The 21529-nt window shown below is 34.5% G+C and overlaps 5 protein-coding genes across 6 annotated transcripts in view; 2 read left to right on the top strand and 3 right to left on the bottom strand.

The window, feature by feature from the left end:
* Positions 1 to 16: 16 nt before the first annotated feature.
* LOC116307934 (immediate early response 3-interacting protein 1) lies at positions 17 to 2891 on the top strand. The gene is made up of 3 exons (XM_031718266.2): positions 17 to 133; positions 1273 to 1371; positions 1974 to 2891. The coding sequence occupies exons 1-3, from the start codon at positions 43 to 45 to the stop codon at positions 2027 to 2029; spliced, it is 246 nt and encodes an 81-aa protein (XP_031574126.1). The 5' UTR covers positions 17 to 42; the 3' UTR covers positions 2030 to 2891.
* Positions 2892 to 3540: 649 nt separating this feature from the next.
* LOC116307929 (mitochondrial glycine transporter) lies at positions 3541 to 9272 on the bottom strand. Its single transcript, XM_031718257.2, has 9 exons — positions 8941 to 9272; positions 8695 to 8819; positions 8488 to 8566; positions 8149 to 8219; positions 7543 to 7648; positions 6942 to 7110; positions 6468 to 6634; positions 5914 to 6006; positions 3541 to 5759 (listed from the first exon to the last, which is right to left on the bottom strand). Exons 1-9 carry the CDS (start codon positions 8950 to 8952, stop codon positions 5727 to 5729), a joined length of 855 nt encoding a protein of 284 aa, XP_031574117.1. The 5' UTR covers positions 8953 to 9272; the 3' UTR covers positions 3541 to 5726.
* Positions 9273 to 9422: 150 nt separating this feature from the next.
* LOC116307933 (polyamine-modulated factor 1) lies at positions 9423 to 20917 on the top strand. Of its 2 annotated transcripts, none has more exons than XM_031718264.2 (7): positions 9423 to 9738; positions 14701 to 14983; positions 15097 to 15202; positions 15867 to 15967; positions 17634 to 17727; positions 18402 to 18506; positions 19636 to 20917. In XM_031718264.2, the coding sequence occupies exons 2-7, from the start codon at positions 14823 to 14825 to the stop codon at positions 19705 to 19707; spliced, it is 639 nt and encodes a 212-aa protein (XP_031574124.1). In that variant the 5' UTR covers positions 9423 to 9738; positions 14701 to 14822; the 3' UTR covers positions 19708 to 20917. The 2 variants fall into 2 exon arrangements, with proteins under 2 accessions (XP_031574124.1, XP_031574122.1); XM_031718262.2 differs by having other exon boundaries at positions 9423 to 9793.
* Positions 10901 to 14695, bottom strand: LOC116307931 (uncharacterized). The gene is made up of 4 exons (XM_031718260.2): positions 14630 to 14695; positions 13112 to 13602; positions 11651 to 11795; positions 10901 to 11277 (listed from the first exon to the last, which is right to left on the bottom strand). The coding sequence occupies exons 2-4, from the start codon at positions 13595 to 13597 to the stop codon at positions 11102 to 11104; spliced, it is 807 nt and encodes a 268-aa protein (XP_031574120.1). The 5' UTR covers positions 13598 to 13602; positions 14630 to 14695; the 3' UTR covers positions 10901 to 11101.
* LOC116307928 (phosphatidylinositol 3-kinase catalytic subunit type 3) overlaps positions 20443 to 21529 on the bottom strand; it is a 30175-nt gene continuing 29088 nt past the window's right edge. Inside the window, exon 29 of the mRNA XM_031718254.2 lies at positions 20443 to 20941. Within this exon, the coding sequence (XP_031574114.1) occupies positions 20927 to 20941 (15 nt within the window). The 3' untranslated portion in view covers positions 20443 to 20926. The remainder of the gene's footprint in view (positions 20942 to 21529) is intronic.

The raw sequence follows: 21529 nt of genomic DNA, 5'->3' as shown, positions 1-21529 counted from the left end.
GCTCCCTGTTTGTCATTTGGACACGTCGGTAAATCGGCCAAGATGGCGTTTACTTTCTATGGTTTACTTGAGGCTTGCCTTCTCGTAGTAAATGCCATTGCGATTCTACACGAGGAACGGTTTCTAGCAAAAAGTAAGCGAATTATAGATAATGTGTCTTATTATTGCTGTGAATTGTTAAAAAATGCACAAGATATACTGAAAGCACTGATTTAATTATCAACCTACTATAGGCCATGGCTAAAAAGCTCACAACTGTATTTTATCTTTAGTTTTCATTCGATTTTCGAATTAAATTTTGGATATTTAGCATACTGGTATGAAGTTTTTATTTCAATCATAAAAGTCACAGGTTGAGCTGAGTTTTTTCCTTATTAGATTTTCTAGGTCGAGATAGTTAAAAAACTTACGTTACCTATTTATTGATTTAGTTATTACTGTAATCCCATAATTTTGATACTGTAAACTGAATCTTAGTTTACGATATTCGTGGCTTTTTGCCCGTTTATCCTCATGGTCATAAGAAATATGTTCTATGACACTCAAATTATATCCCAGAATGCATTGCGAAGCCGGTTGATATTTAAAATCAGAATAGACCAGTTTCGAATTCCAAATTACCGCTGTGTTCCTTGATTACAGACTCATTTGCACAGGGTTAGCCTCGTATCAGTGTATAAATATTCACAAATACCAATGGTAAAGTAAAGAATGCACAACTTCAACAATACAAACACTTTGAAACTCGACGGACCTTGACTGGAACACGTGAATATTCTGCACACACTCGAGGCTAACCCTGTGCAAATGAGTCTGTAATCAAGAAACACAGCGGTAATTTGGAATCCGAAAGGGGTCTATTGGGTGGGTGGGTAGCAGGATGGGTGTAATTTTACGAAGGATTAAAAATGCAGTTTCTGAATTTAAATTTGTTACAGGCCATACTGTTAATCATTTAGAGATGCCAAAATACTGAAACTCAATGCTATTTTGAGAGGCACCAATTTGAATAGACAAACAGATCCCATGTTTTGGGATATGTAGATGTTTTGAGAACAATTCTCATATTAATGGGAAACAATTCTGAAAATTCATAGTCATATAGTAACCATACTTTATTTAAGCAAAGTAATAATGTAAAAGTAACTGTGTCTTGATTGGAAAAGCCAGCATATGAATGCCATTACATACACCATATTTTTTGAAAATACACATACATTTCTCATCCATATAAAAAACACTACTAAACAGCATTTATAATTTAATTGATAGTTGGCTGGGGTACTGATCAATTAGCTGGCTTTGGTGAAGAGAAAGGAACTAAACATCAAGTTATTAACCTTATCCACTCAGTCAGGACTGTAACGAGAAGTAAGTAAATAAAGGGAAAATCAAAAAAAAAATTTAGATTAGTTAGAGCAGGATATCATTATATTATAAATTTATTTAGTGTAATTTTAGTCTTGAATATAGAGTTTCACACACTGTGATTGGTTGAGTGAACAGTGATATGAAACAGTAATCTTTGGTGGAGTGTTGGTTATGTAGTTTGCCAAAGCAAAAGTAATGATGATGAAATTTTCAACATGTTGGTAGATGTAACAAAAGAGACAAATGAAACCTTTTGGTGCATTGAACCAGCATAGCATGGATGCTATATGAGAACAACAGGCACGAGAGAAAATGTCATGGTATTATGTCCTTTGAACTGAAACTGTAAACTGTTTAGTATGGTTGCAATGCAAAAGAAAGTTATGTTTTAAAGGATGGGCTACATTCTGAACTATGGTAGAGTGACCATAGTAAATCTGTGAAACTTTAGTAATACTAAAATTAATAGTACAATTTCATACAAATTCCATTGTTTTCTATTGTTTAACTAACACTATTTTGTACTATTTAGTAATTAGTGTTTCACGGATTTACTGTGGTCACTCTAATCTTTAACCAATTTCAATCTATTTCTTTTTCAGTTCCTTTGATTTTCCTGAATTCAGTGGCTATTGTTGTACTAATTCTAATGGGTTGACACAAGAAAGACAAGATAGATCATCTACATAATTAACTTAATACAGCTACAGATATTGGCAGCAAAGACGATGTGGACTACTGTTAACTCAAGAATATTTGTGGCACCCTTACATAACATCCTCCAACCTCCAAAAGACAATTTGAAATAGATTACTAATTTATCTAGAAATTGCAGAGAAATTTTCATTTTGACATGGTTTCACTGGATTAATCCTTGACAAATTTGGAGTTGCCTGAAGTTAGTTTTTCCAACAGTTTCTTTAACGCTACATGTAATTTATTAGAGTTACTGTGCGACTACACCAAGGCCACCCAATAGACAAATTTTCTTACAAATTAGCCAATCATGATTGAGAACAATAGAATCTGTACAAATTATTTTACTTTATAATGTGTGTATGATCAAGAGTGAACAACAAAATTTAAAATCCAAAATTCACTAAAAATCATCTGTTTAGTTATATGCAGCATTAAAAATGAAATGTGATTTGTTTTGGTGGCCTTGGTTGACGAAGTCACACTGTAATACCTTCCTTCACAGTTCCCTATCCCATCTTGAAAGGTAACTTACTTTACCTGTGCATCAAAGCAACAAATGGGGATGACCTTAAAATGATTAAAACATGTGTCTTAATAATTTGTTGACCTTGCAATGATAGACATAAATAAGAATTATTGTCCAAGGTGCTAAAAAGGTCTCCATCATTCCAAGGTCACCACTGTTGTCACTTCAATGCACATTTACCTTTCAAGGTGCAGGGTTTTACTGTAAAGGGAAATATTTTATAGTACTTTTTCATTTATGTAGTGTTTGCACACAGCGCCTCAAATAAGAGAAAATGTATAGGATATTTTCAGTATATCTCAGTCGTTTTTTTGCTCTATTGTTCTAAAATTTTACATGCAGTTTCTGATGTCACCATAATCCCAAATGTCTTTAAAGACAAATTTTTTTGATGTTATCACTTCGGTACTCTATTGAGAAGATACAGTAATATGATCATCAGTACTGAAAAACAAGCATCCATTTCCAAAGGGGATGACATAATCTGCAAATATGGGAAACAATATGCAATATGTCAATGCACATTGAGAGGGGTTTAAAATTGTTCCAGAAGTGATCACTCCTTTTTTGCTTTTTTCTCCCATTTCTGAAGCTGCATTTCTGTCTCTAGATTCAGGATATTATTGATTTTCTATAAACAAGTTAAAATTGATTTTTTTTTGTAAACATTAGTTTCATGTGAGAACAGGCAGGTTCTTTATAAACACAAAGAAATTATAACAGTATTTATTAAAAAGTTGAATAAGAAAACAGAATCTAGGTAAGATGTGAAAATATGTTCGAGTGCATGCCATAGTATATTTGTGAATTACTTTAATAATTATCTAGTATTTAGTATTAAGTTATTAACTAATATTTGTTGTTGAATTTATGTGGAGGTCTTTGCTTTTCCCCCAAATTTTCTGCTCCAGTAATATCCACATTTTCATACAAAATGACTAAAATTAGTCAGAACATCTTTTATTGGTTTTGTTTCATGGAAATAGTTATGTCATGCACTCTGTACTAAAAAATGCTAATAAAATATTTAGATGTTTTTAATACAACTTTCAGGTGTCCTGAAAGTGGGTTGTTGACATAAATTAGATATCTGTAATAGTTTTAGAGTGCAAACAATAGAGTGACCACAGTAAATCCGTCAAAGTTTAGTAATACTAAATAGTACAATTTCATGCAAATTCCATTGTTTTCTATTGTTTAACTAGCACTATTTTGTACTATTTAGTAATTGTGTTTCACAGATTTACTGTGGTCACTCTATAGAGTGCAAACAATATATGTCCTTAAGCATAAACCTTGATAAATCCAAGATGCATCACTCAAACCATATAAAAATATTTTACCTTTCAGCTATTTACTTCATTTAGAATCAATGCTGAAAATCTCTCGTTTTGTGTCCAAGGCCTTTAAACATTTTTTGTTCACCTTGACTGCATGAATGCAACAAAATGTTTAGTGCTAGATAACTTGATAGTTTCCCTGCCCTGACCAGGGGGTTAGGAATTTAAATTGCCTAAGGGCTTAACAATGTAGTGGACGGAAAGACATTTCCTCTTTTGCACTAGGATATATTCCCTTTGGCTTTCTTCTCTTCTTTCAATTACTTATCCTAGGCATGATTAACACTTATCAAGATAGAGTACAAATACTAAATGTGTACAATGGTTATCGCTATTTGGTAGTAAATTGCACTAATTAAACAAAAGAAAATAGAATTAGCTTAAGATAACACTATTTAGTGATATTCATGTTGCACACATTTAGTGTTTGTACTCTATAATCATGCTACGACTGTAGAGTGCAATATATCCATGAAATATTACTAAGTTATACTAACTAACACTATTTTATGCTTATTCTATGTTTCCTTTTGTTTAACTAGCACTATTTTGAACCATTAGGTAATTAGTATTTCACGGATATATCGTTTGCACTTATTAATTTTATTCAGTACAAAATATATAACCTTTCTTTTTAACCTTTAATCTTGTACCCACCATAAATACGTATCAAAATTTACCTAATATGTAACATGAATTTGTGTGCATTTTTATATTTCATAAATGCTGATGAATCCTAAAGATTTCATTTAGCCTCTATTTACAATCTATACAGTATGTAATTTGATTATAACACTAGACTGTCATAGATAGAGTGAAGGAATTAAACATGTGAAAAAGATATTAGACTAATATGCATTAGTAGACCCCAATTCCATTGTTTTCTTTTGTTACCCTAATTACAACACTCAAGTTTGTAGAATGAAGGCATTTAACCCGTGAATTAAAAATTATTAGCCAACGTGTAATAGCCAAATAGACGCAAAAGAAAACAATGAAATTAAGGTCTACTAAAGTGTGTTAGTCTAATATCTATTTCACGGGTTTAATGACTTTACTCTAAACCAATCAGATTATGTATCGAAAATGATAGAATTCGAGTTACATATATTGAAAGTCTATAAAAGCTATTCAAGGAGATGAAATGATGAAAGCGAGAAAAAATAAAAGTATATAATTTACAGTTAGAATAGAACAACAGTAAAATGTTTTCTACTAAATTTTTCTAAAATTTCTGATATTTGCTGATTCTCGTCAAATTTGGTACGCAAACGTCTTTTATATTGTCTATAGAAATTAGAGATTGAAAATAATTAAAGCCAAAATCTATTTTTTCGTGACATCACATTTGCATACTCTATTCAGACCATTTTTTGCACATGCAGCCTTATAAATCATTTAAATAATGCTGATAAACTTTTGAAATAAAAGTCGATACATCTTGAAGACCACCAACTGTCAATGCGAGTTGCAATCCTGGTGTTATCAGTTGGAGGTTTGCAAGTATTCATTTTCCTCTTTCTCTTTTATACTGTAATATTTAGTAGAATGGTCTTCTTGAAATCAGTGTACCAAAAGCTTGTTTTTTTCTACTTTGGTTCTGTTCCATACCATTTTCTGCTTTCTGTCCAGTTATTTTTCATTTGCCATTGTTATCGAATGTTGTTTTTGCTTATCACATTTTTCTTCTTCTTGAAAAGCACCGAGTGAACCATTTCTCTTTTCTTAGAGTTGACAAGCTTACTCTTGAGTTAGTACATATAGATATTCGCTTCAATAATAGGAATTTATCATTGGCTCTTCAGTTGGAAGTAACGCATTACCTAGAGTATAAAACACTTGGTCACACAAATGATTCATAATGATTACAAACTTATTATCAGAAAGCAGAGAGGGAGTGGCTTAGCATTACATGCCAAGACTAAATGAGATATCTGACAATAGTGTAACAGAACAATACTAGGAAGGGATTTTTACCTCTTCATAAACAGTCCACGCCATTGCAGCCATAAATGCTCTTCTGATGGTTCTTGGAATAAGTCCCCTAAACAAACCCTCCACGCCATTATCCTATGATCAAGAAAAAATAATATTGGTTATCAGCATCAATAACTACAGTTTTCAAATTTTAAGAGGGCAATATCGATTTTAGCAGGGCAGTATAGCTTTTCTGTTCTGTCAAGACTCGGCTATCATTTTCAACCTGTAACGCTCGGTCAACAAGCCATTTTAAAGGCACTATCAAACATTGCTCTAGATTAATGTAATAATTAATTTCTCATGGGACAAATCCATTTGAAACAAAGAAATAAAATGAAATTTTTAGTGCAATATGGCCTGAAACTGAAGCTGAAACTTTGCCTTCTTACTAATATCAAGGTGCTCTTTTGATATCTGGTGTTCATTTTGACACAGTGTCTCTTTTTACGGGGGTAGGGTCACATGACCTGTTGTTGGAAAAAGCCTATTGTACATGTTGACAATATTAACACCAATGAATAAAAATATAGATCAAATAGTTTCTGACTGACCTTCAAGATACAAAGCACTGCATCTTTATTGCTTGCATACTTGTATGGGTTGAGTTGAAGCCTAGTTTTGACAACATCAGCTGGCTGAGTGACAATTGATGACAGAAATCCAGCTATTAACCCACAGGTGAAGTTCTGTCGACTTGACAGATCTCTTACTTGTAATACTGTATGAGAGGAAAAAAATTCAAATTTAGGCTTTATTAATACTTCCTGGACACAAATATTAAGAGAAAAAAATATCCTATGCCCTTGGCAGAACTTGAAACCATTCAGTTTTCTAGTCCAATGTGTTACCACTAAACTACAACAACCAACCCTGCTGGAAACACAGCCAGACAACGAAGCACAGGGCAACTGTTCCAGTCTCAAGGTCATATTTTTCTCTGAGGGAAAGTTGATCAATGTGAAGTGGGTACGCAGAATGTAAATGAACCATGAATGTACATCATTTATTTTCAATTTGAAACTTACAGTCTCTTGCTCTTCTTTTAATCTGTGTGTAGAACATCAAGTATAATCCAGAGAATGGAGCATCTCTTGCAACTGTTGCCAATAATCCACTATATAAGCCTTTGCTACCTTCACTCCTCCATATTGATACAAATGCATCTTGCATATTCTTGTAATTAAATTTGCCACTCTAGAAAAATAAAATAGCTCATTGTCATGTACAACTTTCATTATTCCTAGCTGGCAAAATAATTTCCAGAATCTTGATTCATGTACATCAATATCTTATGGCAATACTTCATGTAACTTTGTTGCCTTTGTTAATCATGTGCCAATATAATGGAGTGTTCTAGATCCAAATGATTGAATTGTGACCGCTATAGGTAATCAGACTTCCCAGAGTCATGATGTTAAGCACCTTATGAGTAAAACAATATAATTATCATCATTATAAGGTGTAGGGACACGGCACAATTGTTGCAGACAACAGTTTATGCTTCTGCAACATTCCACTGTGTTAACGAAATCTGAAAAGTAGGTAGCCATCACAATTTCTTGGCATCTACTTTTGTGCACACCATGCATTTGGACCTTTAGACTAAAAAACAAAGAGGTTTCATACCTCGTATCTTGTTTTCACTACAGTTATTGGCAAAAGACAAATTCCAGCAACAGATCTTGCAGATGCTCCAAGAGCAATCGATTGCATTGGTGATGGGTTTTCAGTACTATGAGAATGATAAACAAGGTCAATATATATCTCAAAAACAACTAATTGTTTTTGTTAGCCTCGAAGGCAGGTATGTGGGTGTTAATATAGAGGATATTACATGAGCGCGCGGAGATACGAAATTTAACTTCAAGTGTTGAAAAGATCTCTCACGAGTGCGCGCAGCGAAGAGAGATTTTCAACACGAGAAGATAAATTTCGTATATCCAAGCACCCATGTAATATTCTGTTTATTATATAATTATCCATAAAATCAACTTAATAAGCTTTTTATTATTATAAAAAGTTTTTATTCATAAACTAATAGCATGGTAACATTATTTTCACATGTGAAAATAACATGTTATTTCTATTTTCACATGTGAAAATATCAGTTTTTCGAAAAGGAGAAATATAGGCATTTTATGGATAATTATATAATAAAGATTATGCAATGGTTGTTATTGTGTTTTGGCACAAAAACATACTAGTTTAGACATTTTTTTTCAAGAAACTTACCCAAACAAACTAGTTAGTCCATGAAGGGAGCAGAAATACATTGCTACTCCTGGTACACATCTGTATATAGACTGAAACACAAATCGAAGAAAATTTAAGGTTGGAAAGAGATTGACATAGATTCCAGTGTCGTATAGAAGTACGTGATAGTTTTTTGTTGTGACTGTACACAGCAAGAGATGCAATGCTTCAATTATAAGTTTTACATGCAATCAGCATTCACTTTAACACTTTATTATTAGTAATATCTAGTCCTTCTGATATAAGCTACAAGCTAGTATATAGTAGGAGGTTAAAATACACGGTAGCATTAGAATAAAGGAGTACAATATTACTTACTGGTACTAGTCCGCGCCATAAGCCAGAAACGTGATCAGTTCTTACCACGGAATAAAAGGTGTAAAACATACCGCCATTTCTAAAAACACAAGTTCAGAAAACATAAGCTTATGCAAGACTTGCATTTCTTGTTATTTAACTATAAGACTGTTTTCAAAGACTCTTTTTAGGATTTTTTCTGTAGGTTTGTATGTGTACAACACTCACCCTGTGGCGGTAGTAGGGATTGCCTGAGCTTGGATTCGTGTCTTCACCAAATCTAGCGGTTGAAATAAGATAGTAGAACAAGTGCCACTCAAGGCACCAGCCAGAAATGCTTTCGGTAGAGATCTCTGTAAAGAAAAACAAAAATGATCTTATAGACTATTCTCCGGCGCAGCCATCAATAAATTACTGGCGGGCAAGTCACGAGTACTATAATGATTGAAGCTTAAAACGTATCGGAAAGCTTACCTTATCATTCATGTTCTTAAATTTGAGATTTTAAAGGTGTAACTTTTCTCGGTTTGGCAAATTGAAAACGCTAAAGAGCGCAACAAGGTGAAAGGTTTTCAACAGACGTGGCGGACTTTTAGCTTACGCCTGAAAATGACTTCCACCTTCAGTCTTGAAACCAACATCATAAGAAGCCGACTATGGGGATGACTTTTGCCGCAATATAAACTATGAGAGAATAAATATTCTCTTCTAGAGATTTTCTTGAGAGAATAAAGTCTATCATTGCCACAAACAGCCCCAGTTATGCCACAGTAAATTTGAAAAATCTCTAGCTTCTTTATCAATATAACCTATTTCTTCGTACGTGATAAACTAGTTGACGAACTCGTGAGTTATGACATCATTATCAGACGCTTTTGATTGGTTAATGAAAAAATCCTTCGTGTTGATTGGCTGATAGCTATCAGATACCGGTTTCCCTTCTGGAGGAACAGGTTTCTCTTGATTTCCAAACTCAGTTCGTTTTGAGTGGTTTGAAAATCCTGTTTATGGGGTTCCTAATATGGACGAGAAAGCATTTTTGTGGCTACGGCCTCCTAGAGAACCACTATGCTATCGAGTCGTGTATTGAGTCGTGTATTGTGCCCTATTGTGGGATTAGTCAGCCCGTTGAAGAAGTCCTTCGGGTAAATGAAAACTCAGCTGTTTTACAGAGATCACATGTTTGTTGTGACACTGAGTCTTTCTTTATCCAAGAAACTACTATGGAAGCTGTGGTAAATGACTAAGGAAGTTGTCTTAAAACTATTCTCGGTCAGTGTGACTTTTTAATACATCTCGATAATGTCATTATGTAATTATTTGGCAGGTAGGTAGTTATTCGATTAGTTTGAAACATTACTGAACAAGACTATCACACTCCACTCTCCCCACCCCCAAAAAAGAAAAACAGTCGATAGACGGAACGCGAAACCGACGAATGACGTATTTAATTTAAACACCTGCCTTCAGGCTCCAGTTGTCAACCGAATCTACTAGACGCAGTGGACGTGTTCATAGAGGGGCGTAAGGGGAGTTCGAAATTTTGAATGGAACCTCAAGCAGAAAGTTAAAGTGTATACAAGGAAAAAAAATTATTTTCAAAATCACTTATATGTGAACAATGTAGTAGCATGGTTGCAGTATTTTTGTATGTGGAACTCTCTTTTCAGAGATATAAACATTTGAAATATCAATATGCAAATGAGTTATTTCTTTTCTCCGTGAGTTATTTCTTTTCTCCGTGAGTTATTTCTTTTCTCCGTGAGTTAATTCTTTTCTCCGTGAGTTATTTCTTTTCTCCGTGAGTTAATTCTTTTCTCCGTGAGTTATTTCTTTTCTCCTTGAGTTAATTCTTTTCTCCGTGATAGTTATGGGCCACCGTACAATTCAGCCTCTGACATTGTCAGATGACTGGCAACTACTTTGATCCAATCAAATAGATCCTTGTTGATAATTAGGAAGCTATTCAAGCATCATTATAATTTACATTGTGGATTTTAACAAATGAGATAAAGAACTGTTTGATCCATATAATTAAAAATCAAAATACTTATAAAATAATAAATTTGATTTAATAATAATTATGGAGGAAAAATATGATAGAAAGTGAGAATTGAGTAAGGGACTGGAGTAAGGGGGGGGGGGGGTTGTGAGGTAAAAACAGGGGGTGGGTGACACAATTTTAAACTTCTTAAAAGGGGTCAGCTCTCTATAAAACTGTACATTAAACTGTACATCATTTGCATTTCTTGAGGGGTCATCATTTCTCAACCTCTTTTTATGCTGGGCCAGCAAACAAAAAAGAGCTCTTTTAAATCCAGTTCCCCCCCCCCCCCCCCCCCTCTCCTTATTTCATGACCAGTCCCTAAATTAAGGCCACTTGCTTTATGTCATCATTTTACAAAAGCAAGGTTAGTGTGCAAATCTGTGCATATTCTGAGAAAAAATTTTCTTTTTAATGGTACTAGGCAAGCAGGACAATTTTAGATGCAACTTCGACATGACGATGGCATATTAATTAAAAGTCTTTTCTTGTGTTGGAGAGACAGTAAAGGGAGGCAGGCAAACATGTAACAGATAGACTGGATAACACTAGCAAGTATGAATATTTCAAGGACAGAATTTATAAGCCATTTCATTGGTGTTTCTCAGTACCCTCTTGGGCATGTACATGTGCCGGTAGTGGAATTTCCCGTTGAACAACCATTGAGTTGTTCTTTAGTAAAGATATCATGTCTTCCAAGGAGTTGACATTAAAATCAGCTGATTCTTTGCAGGCACCATTCTTTGGATTGTTAAGTAGTATCGTCACTGAGGATTAAAATCTTCATATTAGTAAAATGCTTGTTGAAAGGCTTTTGTTAATTAAATAGGCTTTTCTTTTATTGACTGGAGTGATCATGAAACAATAATAGCTCGAAGTTGTGGTTGGACTGGGTGTGTTCATACATTTACTGTAATTTTTTATGAAGTCCAACCTCGACTTGAACCCACTGTTTCGTGATCACTCAAATCAATTCGGGAAAAGATAGACCTGCAGTATTGCAGTTCTTCAATGATTGGCGCATTCAAACCTAAGCGGTACAAGGTCACATTTCTGGGTTTAACCATAGTTAATAACTATGGTTTAACTTTGGAACTCTGAATTTACATATATAAATTAAAATTGAATTAAGGTACATACCAGTGCCAGCTTTTTTGCCACAGTTTATATCATGAAAATGGTCTCCAACCATAACAGCATTACATGGTTTTATTCCCCATTCTTTACAGATGTGATGGATAGGGGCAGGGTGTGGCTTTGAAGGTGTGAAATCTCTGGTCAATAACTGGGGGTTAAAACATGTTTCAAAAAAATCAGAATTTTTGATGGAAAACAAGATGAATGCTGCTATGAATGTATGAATGTATGAAAACCTGTATGAATGCATGAAAACTTGTATGAATGTTCAATATGTATGCAAAATCCCGAGGGGGGGGGGGGGGGTAGTCAGGGTAAAAGTATCTGGTATCCTCATTGTATCTCTTATAGGTAAAAATCAGTGATGTGGTATCTCTTAGGGTGTTGGAATTGAAATTTAGGATTTCAGCATATCTTTTAGTTATCTCTTAGGTGTAAAATATCATCCAAACAAGACATTTGGTATCTCTTAGGGGCATTTTTGAAAATTGGTACCCTGCGAGCAGAGACTCTCTGCTCGCAGGGTGGAAAATTGGATACTTGAAAATAAGAGATACTTTTACTCCAGAGTCTCCCCTCCTCTTATTATATCCCTTGTATTATTGATATAGTGATCAAGATTGCTGGGTTTCAATCAGGTGAGACTTGTTATCTGCTCAAAATGACAGCTAAACATTAACCACCATTACACACCAGACATGAAATGATGTGAAGTGAAACCCAGTAGGGTGGATGTTAGGTAAAGTTAGCACTAATCTGTTATTGACAAGCCATGAGTTTTCATGATTTTGTAGGATATTAGGTGACAACATCTACAGTGCAACTACTCCAACCAAAGCCACCTCGACAAATTTTCTACAAATTAGCCAATCAAAAGTAGGAATCTGAACAATAGAATTGCTACAAATTGGACAAATATTCATGGGTTTACACGGCTTAGAAGACTGCCGGCACCTTTGTTGTCAAATATAAACGTGCTGTTGCATAGCAACATGGTGATAAGATCTAACAGTGAGAAACAAACTGTAATCATAAAGACTGTTTTATATGGTCTCTAATTTGCTTTCCTGTCGTATTTGAAGTGGTACATTACTATTTTTCTATATCTTTGTTGACACAAATCACTAATTTGCGAAGAAAATATATTACAAGCTCAGTTCTTCATCATTTAGTTTTACCAACTGGAACAACGGAAGAATATTTAAATTCAAAATTTGCCGCTAATCTATTGTCTAAATACTCGAACACTATTGGATAATTTGTGAAAAATTTGTTGAGGTGGCTTCGGTTGGAGTAGTCGCACTGTAGATTAGCAATTCCTAGTTTGAATGCTGGACTTTTCCTTTGACAAGTACTTATGTTATAATAATTATTATAAAAGGGGGCTAATATACAGAGTATACTGTATGAACACACATCAGTACAGATTTATTACAAATTTATTAATTGAATCATTTAACTTACATGAGAGAAAGGTCCTCCATATTCTGACGGGTCTCCTAGTTTTTCTAAAAATGTATTAACACATGGCCTTTCATTTCTGGTTAATAAGGCTCTCTTTATACCATTATCTGTTAAGAATTTTAAAAGCTTATGAACACCTGGTTGAAGCACCATATTTCTGTTCCCTTCATCTTCAAAGTCTTGTACTACTTTCAATAGTCTTGCTTTCTCATTTTCTGGTTTTGATCTGACAAATTCGAGTATATCTACTGGCAGAGGAGGGCAACCAAGTTTTTTTCGTAGTTCTTTGAAGTTAAGTACTGGAATAGTTAATGTCCCATCCAAATCAAATACTATTCCATTTATAGGCATTATTGCTTGTTCTTTGTGAACTGAGCTGACAGTAGTTGATGAGGAAGATCTAGTAATAATGTAACTTATCCTGTGCAACATTTCTTCAGACTGACTGGTACTTTCTTGGGACCTTGAATTTTCTTGACTCCCCATATATACTAGTGAATAAAAAGGCATATGATAAACATTCCAGTAATCAATTTATTTATAAAGAAACATATTTTAGATGGTTTTTGTAGTCTCTTGAGCATAGATCATATAAGATTGCCCTCTTACCATGGAATAGAAAAAAGCATTATGGAAATGAATAAGCTTAAGCTTTCATAAGTTTAATCACTGGGGCAGCAAAGCAGAATTCTGATTGGGGGGCTAATGGCCGCGAAATGCAGGAGCAGCTAGGGGGTTCTGAATTTTTGAAATCGATACCCTCAGAAATGCAATTTCCAGTGTATGGAGGGGCATCTGCAACATATTTATTGCATTAAAGTTTTTGTGCCCTTGGAAATTTATCACTGTCTTGTAATCATCAGAAAAGTCTAATGGTTTTACTGAGACTTTACTTAATTTACTGAGAAGAGCCAAATAAATTGGTATTTGTGTATAAAATTAGTAAATATGCAATTCAACATGACAGCAAATTTATTGAGAAGGCTATATAGCCCACCAGTCCCCCTCCCCCTCTGCGGCACCTGTAAAATCCAAACACCATTATAAAATGTGACTTGAGAAGCAATAAGGAAGGTATTGCTTCTCGACAAAGCAGTGAAAATAACACAAGAACAAGCTTATTAGCTTAAAATTTGTTTTCAAAATGACTGGCCTACAAGTGCTATCTGGATATGATTTGTCGTACACAGTTAGTGGTTCTGTACTCTTATAGTCTATGGAGATATTTATTTATGGTATTTCATTTATTTTTTTGTTATATATTTTTTAACAACTAGACAATTTTATGTCCAGACATTAATAAATGATACAAACGGATATGTGGAACATGCATGTAGGCAGCCTGCCACAACCTAAACAGTAAGATGTTAAGCTTTTAGGAAAAAAATGGCTGACACTAGTGGCAATTATATATACATAGCCGTATTTAATCGTGGTACAAGTTGGTAGGAGATAAAAACAAAGCTTTTTTAAACATAATTCATTCTGAATCTTGAGATTCAAGCGAGTTTTACTTACTTTTCCAGTCTTTACAGCATACCCTATATATCACAATAATTATAAATATTTCTGCTTCTTCGCCTACTCAGATATCCCATAAATGACGAATACACGACCAGACACGAGCCCGATTTCGGAAAATATCGAAAGCTCTCCGGAAAGTTAACGAACTTTTATCGACAAGTCATTTTTACGCGGGAAAACAATTAAAATGGCGGCTTGTAACGAAGTTGACATTTCAGCAGATAAAGTGGCTGAAGTAGAAACTAGTGCAACGCAAGAAGAACAAGAGGAAGGAAAAGAAGAGAAGAGGATGATAATTTTTAGAAAAATAATGGATAAGTGTTTGAACAAAATAATGTCGGCAGGAAGGTTTGTAGAAAGTTGAAGAAATTTTTCAAGTCCCTTTGTAAGATTTGTATTTTGTGAAAGTCAAAATATGAGTTGAGCTTAAGCTTGCTTGTTTTTATTTTCTTCATACGCAGGCATTCACAGTTTAAGAATTGTTTCAAGGAGCTAAGAACGGCAAACTCCGGGGCATTTGATAGCATTTCAGAGCAGCTCATGAATCATTTGAAGGCAAACATAGAGGTGGGTTTATTTGTCTCCTCTCGTTCATCTCTCCATTTTGGTACATTTTAGTCTATATTTCGGTATTCTGCGCAGATATTCTTGTGGCTGCTGCTGCTAATGGTTGCAGCATTGATGATGATAACGGGTTTGGGTGGGTGGTTTTGGATATCATAGTGAAGATGGTGATGCATGATATGGTATCAGGGATGATCCAAGAGGGCTGCACGTGCACCCCACCTCCCCCTTGCACCCCCTTGCAACAGCTGAAGGTCTGCCGCCTCATTTAGCAGATATTATTCTTTTGCCCTTTTTACATCTGCAAATTGTTGCATTTTAATTATTGCTCACCCATTATTGGATTATGGTTTGTTTTTTCTTTTTTTTTCTTTTTTTTATAAATCCTTGGAATGTTTACTTACCACTCTTCGAGATCGCTATTAGTTTAAACATTTCCATTTCCCATGCACCCACCCTGCAAGACCATGTTTATGCTGCTTTGAATGAGAGGCTAACATAGAAATACAAAAGAAATGCTGCAAATTCCAGCGAGAAAAATGTTAGCCTCGCATCCAAGATACTTTTGAGAAGGGGTCCATTGATTGACAGTTAGTGACGAATCAAAACAGGTTAAATTGCAAGAGAGGCTTGTTGACGAATTAATAAACTATTTTTATTACTGTAGACAGAAATTAGCTTGATGATTAAACAAGAAGACCTGGAATATTTTTTTGATACATTGGACCGTGCAGTTGAAGAAAACAGCTCTAGACCAACACCAGCCTGGTAAATATGTTAAGGGGGGTCTTACACATTCACCAGACACAGTTTTAGGTAAAGGATTATAAGTATATGGAAAGATTTTTTTTATGTTGCCATACCTTTGCATCAAAGTGAGACGAACAGTGAACTTGCAACAATAGAGACATTTTTTAACTCCTTGGACAATATATTCACGTGTCTCTATCATTGCAAGCTCACCGTTTAGTTCACCTTGCTTCAATGTAAAGGCACAGCTACCTTTCAAGATGGCTCAAGGAACTGTGAAGGTTACTACTGAAACAAAGTTAAGCATTATTTGTGAAAACAGTGGAAAAGGCAGGCTACCAAGGCATGTTGAAAAATTGAAACCTAAATATTTCCCATATGCTAAACTTAGAATAAAAACCATGCTTAACTTTATAGAAGAGACATTGGATATTATCTTTATTAAGATTTTTTAGGAAATCATATTCATTACGTTAAGATTTATAATCTTTTCATATTTTGTTGTTCTGTGCATGCACATTGGTCAACGCTGCCATATATGTAGCTCGTGCTGTAGAACACAATTATTTTAAATATGATCTGCTACTTACCTTGAACTGTTACAGTCAAAATAGCTCAAGCTTACCCTACTAGGTGCCATTAATGATTTTATTTTTTGAATGATTAAATTTGTTATTCTTTTCTAGAACATGAATTAAGACTCAGGATTCAAAATAATAACAGATAATAATCAGAATTGGAGATATGAGTTTGTTATTAATTTGATTCCTATTCTTTGTATTCTCAGAAAGAATAATAAATTTTACTATTTGAATAATGAATCCATGGATGGAACCTAGGAGGGTAAGCTTGAGCTGTTTTGACTGTAAGTTAGCAACCATTCTATTTTCCTTAGCAACTACCAAGTGGAGTCTGGTAAATAGCTGAGAGCCCCTTAAAGAAATAGAAAACCTGCAGTCATACTTGTACTAGTCTGTGTGCTAACACACAGGTATTGGCAGGACATGATAGAAGTGTAATTTAAGTGTCTAGTTGTTCTAGCACTTCTGCACTAATAGACCTTTCCCGAATTCACTTGGATGACCACCAAATAATGTTTTCAAGTTGAGGTTGAACTTGAATAAGGTTCAGTCTCAACTTCAACCATTGTCTCTTGGTGATCCAAGCGAGTTCAAGAAGCTTTATTGGGGCATTAACTAACATCTTTTTGACAACTTTTTGACAAGTTTTTCTTGTGCTCTTTACTGCTAACCAATCATGTTTTGGCACTTCACTTTGATGCTTTGATATTGTTACATCGATGTACAAACTCCTCCTTATGAAACATGAAGGTAAAGTGCTGATGTCTAATTCATTAGCTATAAAGAGCACATTAAAACTTGTCAAAAATTTGCCAAGAAGTTGTCAAAAAGTAATCAAAACCTTGCAGGAGTGTTCATGATACAGCGATAAGAACAGTAATGTGCCAGTCATTTGAAACCCCAGTTCTTTTCACCCTCTAAGCATGAATAGGATGTGGTGGTTGGAAGTTTTTCTTGAGAGCATAAGTGGCATTGTAGGTGGAAGATACAAATTACTTTTTTCATCTTTCCCTTAAATGGGCAAGAGAAGAATTGGAAGACAGTAGGGTATACTGTTTCTTATATAGGGAGGGTCTCCTCTAACTGAGAATTTCTGTTTCTAGGAGACCTTCAGGGGAACCGTCCACTGACTGCCGTGATCATCTAATGGCTGTTAAAAGTACATACAGAGATCAGTTAAAGGGAATGTTAGAAAAGGTACAGTGAATCAACAGTGTCAATTCTAATTATTATTATTTATTACACCCAGGGCATTAGAGGGCAAGCATGTTTTCCAGCCCTTGGATCTTGGGTTGTCAAATCCTTACCAAGGTTGATTGTTCAATCTCAAAGTCTAGAGGATAGTGTAACCACCCTCTTCCATAGCCATAACCTCTGTTGTGAAACTAAGGATGAATGAAAATAAACAAAATGGAAATTAACTGTGGTTTCACAGAATGGCTCTTCTTCCACTGGATTCCAAATGGAATTTACACTTTAAGGGAAGAAAATGTGGAGCACCTGTAGAAAAACCCTTTGAAGCACAGGAGAGAACTAAAAAGCAACTCTACTTACATATAATAATGCAGAATCCAGGAATCAAACCTGGGTTGCCTTGGCGAGAGTCAAATGATAAAATTCTCACCACTTCCCTGAACTAAAAAGGCTATATCAAAAAAGGGATTTGTTTAGGGCCAGGCAGCATTGGGGAAGGTTCATTAGGAGGGTTTGATTCCACACTGAACCATCACCTCCCCCCCCTCTCCCCCCTCTTTTCCATTTTTTCACTTAATGTATAGTTCCCATTATCCATGGTTATTTCTGGACACAATTATTAAAAATGCCCATGACATGTAAGCTGAATCAGATGATTTCAATATTCATGTTATTAGATTGAAAATGAAAACAAATCTCTTGAAGATGTCATTCTTCCACAAAGAGAAAAAGTTGAGGAAAACCAGAAAATGCTGCCTAAAAAAGCCGAACACCTAAGAGAGGTATACAATTCCTTAAATATTAAGACTTTTTTCCTTTCTTTAAAATTTTTACTAATTAAAAAATATTTTTTCCAACAACTTCACCAAGGTTTGTTTTTCTTGTTTTTGGTTTTGTTTAATTTTTAATTTTTTGATATTTGAATAGAGGCTTTGCACCATCACGTGCCGGCATCCATAATACAGCTTGGGCTGCCTGTGGTTAGATCAGGTAGAACAATAAAGTCTTTTTGCACTTCGGAATTGAATTCTTTCTTGTGAGAAATGATTTTTTTAAATTTATTTATACATATTTGACTAAACATTTGCCCTAAAAGCTGTACGAGGGGGCTCATATCCATAATATTTACAGTACAAAGAAGGAAAATTAAACTAGCAAAAGCGAAATAATGAAAACAGTAAATGAAAAAATAATTAATCTTTGGTGAACAAAAAACGGTTTGTAGCTAATATGTACTTTTGTACTTCAGTGAAAAGTTCATGATTTTTTTAAAAGTCTAAGTCTCTACAGCCATATAAAAACCAACTAAGTTTTTGCATTTTTGAAGAAACGTTTTGCCACAAACTACCACAAATCAATGCAGCTGAGGTAAAAAGAGAATTTCTCTGATCAGCATATAAGGGACATTTAAAGAAAAAATACATAATTGATTCTTTTTCAATTCCACATCTACATCGGGGAGAGGAAGAACAACTGATTTGAAACAAGTACTCATTTAATGCACAGGCTTGTAACCTTAATCGAGCATGTAGAACTGACGCTATTCTTGAAATAGAATAATCAAATAGTTTATTATATTTCAAAGAAAGAAATTTGTCACAGATATCTTTCTTAAAAACAGAAATGATTGTATTGTTCCTGCCATCTAACATGGCTGCCCTCACATGATGATGAAAAGCCCCTATAGGTATTTACTTAGGTGAATTTTTATAATAATTAAATCTTCCATGTAGCATGCATGCTAAATGGATAAGTTGTAAAGATTTGTGCCTCTGTCAGTCAAAAAAGCATTTTTCAGGAGTCAAAAACACAGACTTTGATTCTTGTCTAGATTTCATAAATGTTAAGTTGTTAGCGCTAACTTGTTATCCTTGTAATTTGTCTAACATCAGTTTTTGTCGTGTCCATAAGGCTGCTGAACTTTGTGAAGACTTTAACATGAGCAGACTGCAAGAGCAAGCCATGGCCTTAGTAAATGATTAAAGAGAATTACCAAGATAGGTGACTGCACATTTTATAGGCTTACTGCCCATTATGTTTGGTGATTCTCAATGTTCAACTTAATATTTGGGGATATAAAGGATGGCAACCAAAACCTGTCCTTTGATGACACCTGCCAGCCTCCACCCCATTGTTCCATTTGGTCTTACTAGACATAAGGTATTGATTTCTGACTTATTCCCCCAATGAGATCTTCTAAGGGCCCATAGAATAGATTTAGTGTTTAATAATAACTGAACTTATTGTTGCAATGTTGTAAATGTCATGATCTTTGCCATACATATGCACATCTGGGTTATTATGGTTAATAACCAAACCACAAAGATAGGTAGTGGTTGAAAGATGTTACTGAGATGGGTGCCTGTTCAAGTTTCTTGATAAGCTACTTAAAAATGTCTATTGTGCCCTTGCTTCGACTTAGTGACCCCCAAAGTCCTTGGTTTTTCAGTAAGTGGCGCTTTGTTCTGAAAAAGCTTTAACATTTTGCAAATTGTATTTTAATACAAAAAGTTGCTCATTTACACTGAATTGAAATCTGACAAACAATTTGAATGAATATTGTTCTGCAACGACTAGCCAGCCTCTCATACAAGTGAAAACACTTTTATGTTTCCATGTGAACAAGGCTAGTCAGTCCAGAACAATAGCAATTCAAATTGGTTGTCATATTTTGATTCAGTGTATGGTGACAGTGGCAAAATAGGAGAACTCTAAAGCTGATTTTTAAAGTAAAATATTTATTTTCATAAAATGTAAATAAAGAATTTTCTTTTAAGTTTTTCTTTTTACAGCCCACTTAATCATTATAATTTAACCAATAATAGAAATGACAAATTGATGGAATTAACCCCCCAGCGATTTACAAAGCCAATCAAATGACTCCCAATGCCAAAATTAGACCATGATTGTGAACAGAGACCACACCTTGTAATGCTGACAAGTGATCATTGGTTTCTAATTTTAAACATGAAAATCTTAGTAGATACGTCACATGTGGCTTCTCATATCATATCAAGAAGTTCCACTTTTTCAAAGCAGTGTCATGTTATTGCTTTATTATAATAGTTATAGCTATGTTATATTTTGTCTTTCAGCTTCCTTAAAATGTTTGTAATTTTAATAGCTCTCAAGTATGGTTTTCCTAAGCTTATGAGTTGAGACCAAAACTAGCCAATAAAAATACTCCTATTCATCTTGACTGTTATTTCCTCCAGTACTGAAAGAACAAAAGAAACAAAATGTTATTTTCAATGTTACTAATTATGAATATCTCATGATTTCAGCTAATTTACAATGGATATAATCCATCGTGTGGAAACACTGGGGGGAAAAAAACAGACCCACCCACAAACATCAATGCACTCAACTGCATTCCTAAAGTCTATTAGAAAATTGTTCAATCTTTTTTTGGTGCTTAAATAAGGTTGAACTCTCCCTAAACTGGCAATTTTTGCTGCAATTTGATGAAATCTTTTGTCTCATCCTTCAAAAGAGAACTTCTTCTAGGAAAATCTTGGTATCCTGAAAAAAACTTTACATCAAGTAAATTCTTTACCATTATTTATTATGGACAAAATCGCAAAAAATCACAGCAAAATTCGCCACAAAAATCGCTAGTGTAAACGGGGCTTGACAATAAATTTTATTTTTGTGCTTGATATTTATTTCTAATCATATTGTCATATCTTTATAGTCAAGTGGAATTTCTGATTGGTCTATTCTATGGGCATTTTCTGGGTTTTATAAACAGGATGCATTATGGTCTAGTACCATATGAGGTATGAACCCAACCTAGACCATGATG

The sequence above is a fragment of the Actinia tenebrosa genome, unplaced genomic scaffold (genome assembly GCF_029948245.1).
Source record: "Actinia tenebrosa isolate PJP-AT-01 unplaced genomic scaffold, QUT_ActTen_1.0 PGA_scaffold5__44_contigs__length_20552954, whole genome shotgun sequence".
In the NCBI taxonomy this organism is placed as follows: Eukaryota; Metazoa; Cnidaria; class Anthozoa; order Actiniaria; family Actiniidae; genus Actinia; species Actinia tenebrosa.
Note: the sequence above shows the minus strand (reverse complement) of the source record. Positions and strands in the feature narration are given on the sequence as shown.